This window comes from Bombus huntii, chromosome 4, assembly GCF_024542735.1.
Source record: "Bombus huntii isolate Logan2020A chromosome 4, iyBomHunt1.1, whole genome shotgun sequence".
NCBI classification, from domain to species: domain Eukaryota; kingdom Metazoa; phylum Arthropoda; class Insecta; order Hymenoptera; family Apidae; genus Bombus; species Bombus huntii.
In genome coordinates this window covers 15,555,554-15,565,716 of record NC_066241.1, presented here as the reverse complement: position 1 = coordinate 15,565,716, position 10,163 = coordinate 15,555,554, and the positions used below count along the sequence as shown (strand labels likewise).

The 10,163-nt window shown below is 29.0% G+C and overlaps 1 protein-coding gene across 7 annotated transcripts in view; it reads left to right on the top strand.

Annotated features, from left to right (window-relative positions):
- The first annotated feature begins 448 nt into the window (after positions 1–448).
- LOC126865054 (protein spaetzle 4-like) overlaps positions 449–10,163 on the top strand; it is a 38,822-nt gene continuing 29,107 nt past the window's right edge. The window contains exons 1-5 of one of the 7 annotated variants that reach the window (XM_050617128.1): positions 2,014–2,285; positions 2,369–2,472; positions 6,765–6,951; positions 8,715–8,985; positions 9,442–9,686. In XM_050617128.1, coding sequence (XP_050473085.1) covers positions 6,871–6,951; positions 8,715–8,985; positions 9,442–9,686 — 597 coding nt within the window. In that variant the 5' untranslated portion in view covers positions 2,014–2,285; positions 2,369–2,472; positions 6,765–6,870. Of the gene's footprint in view, positions 2,473–6,764; positions 6,952–8,714; positions 8,986–9,441; positions 9,687–10,163 lie in introns of all 7 variants that reach the window. The other 6 variants (XM_050617129.1, XM_050617127.1, XM_050617131.1 and 3 more) reach the window with 6 other exon arrangements.

Sequence of the window (10,163 nt, the reverse complement as noted above, 5' to 3'; positions counted from 1 at the left end):
GGGGACACATTTATTCAATACATTTGTATATAAGAACTTTGAAAAATCTTACTGCAATAAAGCTCAAACTATTTTGTAATCTGCTATTAGAAATTATTCACTAAAAATTTATATCAACAACATATTTATGAATACGTACATTCCGAAAATATTTTCTGGCACATAACAAACATGTATAATGTATTCGTCTTTGCTCTTCTAAAATATTTCTATTTATCTGTTTTAATATTAACGTAAATAATATCAAGGCTAAGCGTTGGCTTGTCAGATATAAAATTGTTGCTTTTTCTGTTTGTCATTTAAGAGTTTTAGACATGTAGAATCCTAAAATGTAAGTTTTAACTTTAGGAATCCAGCGGTTCAAAAGTTACACGTATGTAAAGCTGAGCGTTTTTAGCACGTTTTACACATTACTTTGATGCCTCTGATTTTGAGTGGAGTTGCTAGCGTGTACAAGTGCACGTGGCTGGTGGCCATATAGGATAAGTCAAATGTTTCTATGTATTTGCATGTGTATTGCAGATGTTTGGCTTGTTGGCCTAATATGATTCAGTTGTCTTGCAGAATGCAGGTAATAGCTTCTTTCAGTTTATGCAATGCGTTCGGAGTGTCTACATATGTTTTCTAAATTCTTTTGCATTTGTTCTCATTTTATTTTCTTTCTTTTAGCTTGTTCTCCTTCTGCTATTTTTGTTGTTGTTGCATGTTTTTATATAATACGGGATATATAAAGTGGAATTTGTGTAATTTGCAACTTTAAAGGGAGCGACTATTATTTGCATAAACGGATATGGCCTTTTGCGCACAAGAAAAAATTGATCGGTTCATGGAAAACCGATGAAATTGTATAATCAATCAGAAAACGAAGGCGGAATTGGACGTTTTTATCGCAATATTGGTCAAATTAAGTGTAATTCCGGCTACAGTTGATTCAGTTTCCAAGAACGCGCGGTTGCCTTTAGATAAAGTCATCAAGAGATTCCTCTGCTTTATCAAGTAAAACAATCGTCGCATGGTTTCACTACCGTCGAGAGATGATAGTGGACCATTTGTAATTAGGGAAATTAGGGGGAATTTCAGAATCAAGCTGTACGATTGATGTTCAAATAAGTTATGTAACAGTTCGACATTTTTCTATTTTTGTGTTACTTATTTTTCCACCTGAATGTTGCTATTTTTATATGATTTAAGAGTCAGGAAAATTTGCTTTCTTGTTTCAATTTGGGAATATATGCTGACTCCACCTCTGCTTTCACCGATCTATATTATGGATTATATTTCGAACTCATAATTTTCTCCCACCTTTTTCCCTTACACCTATCTCTGCATTCACATTCTAGATTCTGCTACATTCTCAAACCCGCATGCATACCCCATTCTCTCCTCACGTTCCGTCTCTCTAACTCCCACTTTGATCGTTCCATATTTCCCTTATTAGTTTTGTTCCTAATTTCTCGTGAACACAGTATCTTAAGTTAATAATAAAGAAATTATATATTTCAAAATTAAAATAGACTGCATAAATAAGCTTAATTACTTTTTAAGAGAGATTGTACAGAGAATTACATAAATTGGATAACTGTAATCTCGACTTCAACTTTATAACAGTTGCAAACATACAATGATGTAATAAATAATATGATATAATCGTATTACAGTTTATCATATTATGGATAATATATTTCTACACACTACACCCTATCTCAACTAACGTAATAATTTTATTGCGTAATAATATGATTAACGATAATCACTGTTTTGGAACTTATATTTTCTTCTAAGTCTTAATTAAGCATTTACAACATACGTGACAATGGAAAAAGTTACTTGCTAATTATTCCGAATATCATTTCGCGTTTATACTTTGATTATTCGTGCGGTAAAGCACGTAGAACCGCCAGCTTCAAGCTGTTTGTGGCAAATCGACAGCGTTGGAGGAACGGAGATATAAAATTCTTCCGTCTCACAAAAAAAAGACACATACATATGTATTTCTCCGTTCTTCCAGCTCGCCATTGTTGCGGCAATTTGCCGCAAGCCACTCGTCTGAAGCTGGCATAATGATGCACGTAAATGAAGCCACAAGTCAAAGACCAGACTCGGCTTAGAGTCGAGTCACGAAGCCGGTTTTTATTGGTTGACTTCCCTTCATCGAGCCAGTAACAAATAGTCCGCAGCTCAGTTCGGAGTATATGTTGCTTATTTTTGTGCCTCACTCGAGCCAGGACGCGACGCAGCAGCTACCAGTGAAAAGTTTCCAAGAATGCGTTCGACCAGGAAATACGGTAATTTCCAATAGGAAATTGTATTCGTTGTAGTTTCAGTTATCGTAGTTGGTAGTTACGTTCATGAAACACGTTTTTAACAGTGATAATAATCTAAGTGCGAATTACAATGTAATCGCTTGATGTATCGTCATAATTCAAGCAATGCAACGAGAAATGAGAAACTACGTTTTATTTCAAAGAAATTGTAAGTCTATTCTCCTTTTCATTTTCTCTAATTTCCGTTTTCTGTCATAAATTTTGTTATGTTTTTCTATAAATAGTGAGTCACAACCCAGTTTTTTCATAAATTCATGTATGCTCAAATGTTGTGCATATACAAAATTTGTTTCTCTTCCCTTTCATTTTTGTATTGTATTGTTACTGCATCACTTGTACTGTACCGTTAAGAACACTTCTATGCGTTCACAGCAAAGTAAGTGATGATAATTTCGATTATTCCTGTTTTCCGAAAATCGAAAATTGTTTTGTATATTCGTAGCTAAAATTAGTTTATTCAATTTCAGACATCTTTTTGTGTATTGTTGTTGTGTTTGTATATTATTTTATTATCGTATTGTATGTATATACACGAAGTAAAATAAGAATTACGAATTTACTAATTTATTTTACATTTGTTTCAAAACTACACTGAGTCAAATATTTTACCTTATTAACAAATTAATAAATCACAAAAACTGTAATAATTTTATATATGAAATATATATTATTGCTATACATTGTTACACTTTTGATTATAAATAATTAATTTATCTTGGTTTATTTTCTTAGCTAAATAATCTTTACTTTTTAAATTTCGTTTATCATTGTTTATTTATTTTATTATTTTATTATAATTATTATTAGTCATTATTTAAAAGAATAATGTCACGAATTATTAAGAGAATCGGACACATCTAAATGTAAGAAAAATATTAATATCAATAATAAAATATGAAACAAAAATATTAATAATCAGCGAGTTAGGAGGTCCTGTATGTCCTTTTACAACTGACATGTCCATAACTTCCTTTCTATATAACCAGAATCTTTTATCTATTAATAATAAAATTTCATACATCGTAATATCATCGAATTTCTATAAACAAAATATGTTTAAATAATTTAAAAATTAGTATACATCTCGTTATTTCATCTTGCCAATAATTTCCATAAAAATGATATACACTTGAATTTCATTTTCTTTGAAATAATTTAATTATCAATTACTTCTCAGTAATCCGAATATAAATTATACTTTTTATTGTTACTTATTATGAAATAATTCATAATGTTTGTTAAGAATTAATTATTTTTAATATCTGTTATATCATAGATTACTAACGTAAACAAAATTTTAAAAATATTTCAAACGTTCCCTTAAAATAATTAAATCTTGAACTCAATTCCTAGCAATAATGCAATTACGTATTACAAATCGTACGTTTTGAATTAAAAGGCCGTTCCTAAATCAACATTTATTAAATATCTTGCTAAAGAATAAAACGCATAATTCAATTCAATCCAATTGAACGCTTGAAGCTAAGGAAAGGTATTATCAAGTGGCCATTTTCACTTGGGACAAATGCTTACCTAGTTGGACAAACTAGTAGTAACGGGGCCATCAAACCATTATTAAACAATAGGCTAAAGTAGGATACATGATGAAGAATTTTATTCTTTGTAATTGAAGCACTTGTCATTAATATCACCTTATCGCGTTTAAAAGCTTGCGTTCCAGATTTTTTCACTCCACGCATAAATACCTATCAACTAATATATGTATAACTGTCTAATATCTATCTTATCTATCTATTTTAGAGATTCTGAATTTGTTTAAGAAACAAAAGATATTTATTGGATCATAATGTTCTATTTTAAAATTAATAGTAAATTAAAAATTAATTTTTTAAAATACGAAGTTAAATAAATCATATAACCAGGTTCAAGTAGTAATGTTCATCAGAATTTTTTCCAATTATATTTTGTGATTATACTATTATAGACTCATAAATTTTATTTGTACAAAATATTATAGTACTGCTAATGCGAAATATGCTTATATCAATGCAAATACTTTAAGAGTGTATTAATAATCTTTTTAGTACAATATAACTTCCTAGTATGTTTTCTTACATCTTTTTACTCGTCTTTACATTCTCTTTTTTTGATATTAAAAAGTCATACAACAATTAAGATAATAGTAAAGATTTCTTACTGCACTTATCAATTATCAAGTACTACTCTATCGTATCATCATTACTAGTATAAAAATATACATGTATACTCTCAATCCCCCTTGATAATTTTCTTAAGAGGCAATATTTTTTGGTATCTAATATAAGTTGTGTAAAAAGTGTTAAACTATTTCATATCTCATAAAGATCAGTTAAATACGTATTAACAATATTATCATATACGAATAATCATATTAACTCGTATATAGAAATGTGTTTAATAAACTAATCACTTTCTATTTTGAGCGTTGGATTATAGATAATGTTAAGAAGAACCATACATTTGAGGTGTCCTAAAATATAAATATAACTTCTCACAAACTTTTCCGTTATTCTGTTATCTTCTATAATTTGTAGACCTTAGGTTTTATAATGTCATACGAAGTATGTTATCTGTAATCAAGAAAACAATATTTTATGAATATCAAACAAAACGTTGGAGCCGAACTTTAAGACAAGTAAAAGATAAAGTATATAAAATACTGTTCCTCTAACAGATACATCGTTTAATATCGTTCTTTGAAAAAAAAAGAAGAATAATTTGATTTTCTCGTTTTACGCTTTACAATTATACATTATATCCGAAATTAACAATTATTTAGACAGATAAAACTTTATCAAAATGAATCTTAGTAAGCATGAAAAGCAACAAAAATATTTGTTTGTTATTATAAATAATTTTTGGTTATCCAATCCTGTAACGTATTTAAGTAAATATAAATTACATAAAACAAAAGAAATACATTTAAAACATTAATTTAAATATAGTGCTTAAATTAGTGCTCGGTATATAAAGTACGCATTATAAGAAAATAACATAGGTTGGACATTATAATAATTTATAGGCAGTGTTTTATTATTTTCTTGATTACAAAAAAATACGATATTAAAAAAGATATATTTTTTTCAATAATATTTAATATCATATAGTGTAGAAGAACACACACTAATCCGAGCCTCATCACAGATCACAGATTATGTATGATATGTAAAGTATTTAAGATACTTATTGTTATTATATTTGATCTCTACTTTGATTACATTTTTAATAAAATCAGATTAATCCGGAAAAGTGTCTATACATTTTTCATTTAGTAAATTTTAAAAGATTGAAACGGGACCGATCCAGAAATGGTCATTACTTTTGCGAATTAATGTGTATCATTTTGTACGAATATACATACTTTATTCATCGTTTGAAATAATATAAATTTTGTCCTTGTATGCTGTGTTTTTCTTTTTTAGAGTCATAAATACGAAAAATAAGTTACATGAGAGATAAAGTAAATTATTTTAAATTATGTAAAAGATTAAGATACGTACAATCACGGTAAAAAGTATTCGTACAACAATGAGATTCAACAAAAGATATCGTTCGTTAAGAAAATTTTAATAAATGAAGGATCCGCAGAATAATTTTCATGAAAGAAAAGACGGGATATCTATATCCCATGTGAAAATATTAACAAATATCTAAAAAAATGGCAAAAATATATGAGGAATAAGTATTCCTACAGTTACGGTTTAATGGGAAAAACTAATAAGACTCATTTATTACGCATATATTTCTACCATTTTTTAAATATTTGTTAATATTTTGACAAAGAATATAAATATTCCATCTTTTCTTTCATGAAAATTATTCTGCAGGTTCGTAAGAATATGTAAATATCCTTTATTTATTCAAATTTTCCTAACGATATTGTACAATATTTGTTTTTGAAATAAATTACTGTACGAATACTTTTTACGCTAATTGTATGTGGATTTTATAAGTGCATACATTTAATTGTATTTATATCTGCTTTCATCAAATAAATTCCTTAATAAAGAAACCCATCTTTTGCTCTAACAAAATAACAGAAAGGTTTCTCCAATAAGTAAAGTAAAATAATAATAGAATTAATTAAATTTGTAACTGCCTTGTTATTGAAACTTAATTTCACAATTATATCTAGAAACAATTTATATATTTTACCGATTTGAACAATTAAGATATCGATTAAAGAGACGCAGACCGACTCTTCTAAAAACATTTTTAATTACAAATAATGAACACGTAATTACGAATATAAAAGCGAGCATCACTGACTGTTCAAACAGCAGTACGGTTCGATTTCTCTGTGGTTATGGAAGTTATGGAACTGTAAACAGTTGGTATATACACATGTCTCTGCGTAGACGTAAACGTCTAGTACTTATCCAAGCTAGCGCGTATCTTATCATTTACCCAATCCGTCTTGTATTTGGTCGACACGTTAAGTTTGCAGTCTGCGATCGACTCCAAGGCACGAAAGAAACAAAGGATCGACGCCGTACGCTTGTCATTCCTATAGGAATCGTAACGTGAAAGTGGAAGCAGTATCTCGATGATGATCGATAAAATGTCACGTGGTAAAGCTGATAGAGGTTGGGCGTGGATAATCGTCATCGGCGTGACAATCATTAATGTGAGTTTCCCTAGTGAGTTTTCTGTTTTCCAGTCTCTTATACAAGCTATAGGCATAGAGACATCGCGTGCTCTGAATTGACTTACAAGATACATACATATGTACTTACTATGAGACATATTCCACACGCATGTGCTTTTGTTTAATTTTCAAAATATAAAACCGCAATGAAACAATATTATGGTTCATTTTATGTAATAATATTATTGATTTTGAAATTATACACTACCAACGTATCTACATTTACGGCTACATTTCATTCTATGCAAAATGATGATCATTATAAAAAGGATGTCAGATTCATTACAGCATCAATTGGAAGTGTAACGACACTAGTAGTTTTACCTGAAACCGTTGGAAATTTAAAAAATATCACCATTTTGTCAAAGATCAATTATTTTTCATGTATGTTACAAAGCTCGATATTTTGAACACCTTTTTTTTATACATGTAACTGGTGGTCGACCGTAATTTTCGACCTTGGCTCTAGTTTTCAAACTAGATTGAGTTAGTAAGTTAATATAGTAGTGGTTAACCCGGTGTTGTAGCGCGCCATGAAGCGATCAGCCAGCGTTGTTTATATAAATGCCAATAAGGGAATTTACTGCGCTTGGCCGCCCCGTCGTGTTGTCAAATAGCCGATTTGTATTATAATACTAACTCAATCCAGAACTGAATTTGAAGACTAAGGCTGGGCAGCAGAATATTTTTCCGTATAAGCCGAAAACTAAGACCTTGTATGGTAAACAAACTTAACGGACTTGAAAGATTATATTAAAAGCAATTGTTTTGTCACTTCCTTTCTTTTATGTTTATTTATATAGTAGATATCAATAGCGAGGATTAGTATGGAAGTATTGTACATATTGTATTGTATAGAAATATCTATATGATATAAAGTAAAAATACAGCATAAAATATATTGTATAAATATTCTGTGAAGTAGATTCATAAATTATTTATGATTATTTCCCCCCAAAAATTGTAACACATAAAATATTGATACATCTATGAAAAATTCATGATTTACGGTGATATTTCTTAAATAAATGAAATAGCTTTTATAATTAAATAAAATTTAATTAAATTAAAATAATATTTAATAAATTGTAAACAATATAGTTATATGTAGAAAAATTTATGTTTACTTTGAACTATGTTCAACTATATTCTTCATAAACACTCCAAATAACATATTCTGTTACAAGCTCAAATATGAGCTCAGCTAAAATATAACATTACTAAAATAAATTTATGACACGTGAGGTGGATAAACTATTCAAGGACAGTAAACAAGAAGAAGGATATACTGTTTTTACACTTCAAATCTCAAATTATGCAATTATTCAATTAATCAATTTATTGTCTGTACTGTACAACTCAGCTTATTCTCCTTTCCTTTTTACTGTACACTAAATCATATTATTAATGCAAGAGAATATAAATGTATTTATCAATATTTAATTTGATATTAAATAAATTATATGCACACATTAGATTGTTAGATAATATCTAAGTATCAAGCTTGAACATTTATTAAACTGAGATATTGGTAAAACCGAATCTAGTCCATATTTATCAAACACGTGCAACAATTGTTATAAAAACCTGCTAAATTAACAGATTTTTGCATTTAATGTAAAGATTATACTGTTATATTGTAAAATAATTTTAAATGGCTTGAAACGATTTTATTTTATTACATATGTATGTGGGAGCACGGATACATTTCTAACTACTCGGTAAAAATGAATATGTTATAGCTGGCGGTACTTCCAATACAGCAAAGCTTCGGGCTAATCTTTAGGGAACGTTTTTTTTCACTCAATATAACCGCAACACAGACATCGTTAATTGTTCATTTGAATGGTACCATTACAAGCAGTCTAGGTCTGATAAGCGGTCTAATGATGAAGAAATTCACGTTTCGAAAAGTTGCCTTTCTTGGTGGTCTTATCGTTGCCATTGGAATCTGTGCGACTGCATTCGCAGTCTCTCTTCCCGCCATTATTATCACTTATTGTATTATCGTCGGTGAGTAATCTCTACCGGATGTTTGCTTTTTTTTTAATCCTAATAAAACAGCACATTATTCTCGTGGTGTACTTGACTTTATATCTATGACGTTATATGTGAGAAATGAAAATGCAAGTAGATTAAAATAACATATTTCTTTCGTATTATATGTTTGCAAAGAATAGAAACTATGTACATAATTAATATCAAAATTCTGTGAAAATCAATATGATGGTGAATTTGTTAGATAATAAGTAGTAAAATTTGTAGTAAAATTTGAGATTAGTTTAATCGAAAAAAGTATATACGAATATATCTATCTTTTTAGTTTGAGTTTAGTTAAAATACAATGTTGCTTATACGCAATATCGAATGTGAAAAGATTAACATTTTTGTAGATGTTAAACGTTATTTTATTAAGCTAAAAGGTTCTGCCGAGAAACATAGATATTGATATTAAATCGTAATTTATAGGTATCGGTCATGGTATCATTTTTCCAGCCACGAATCTCGCGATGAACACTTATTTTCGAAAAAAACGAAATGTGGCTATGGGATTGTCAGTAACTTTAACTGGCCTTGGACCTATTTTGATGCCACTTCTAATAGCAAAATTATTGGAAAATTATGCTACCACTGGGACTCTTTTGATTATCGCAGGTATAGCGATGCATTCATTGATCGGGGCAACGCTATTGAAACCATTTAAGGAAAAAGAAGTGAGTTTAATAAGCGTATTAGAAGAATAATGTGTATGTGTTAAGAGGACATTGAACGATGTATTTAGTACTTGAAACTAGATCTTAATTTCTTAGCAATTATAGTAATTCGCCTTTCACAATTAATTGAAATTTATGTCGACTATTCACTTCCTTTAAACTTATTTTTTAGTTTACTTCGTTGACAAAAGGTAGCTTAATATATAGTTGAATTAGATTATTCAAAAACATTAATAAAACGCTTGATATGAACTTTGCATATAAATTTAGGAATGACTTCTGGCATGCAAATATTACGTCTGAAAATGATTATCTCAAAATGTTTCCTTCTTTTTATCGATCATGCTTATCTACTTTATTATATTAGTATTGTGTATGCACTATCATTATTTAGTTGATACAAAATTTCATTTGATTTTATTGGGACTTTATATTATTATATATGTACACTGAATATTTTTTTCTAAAAGGACCACA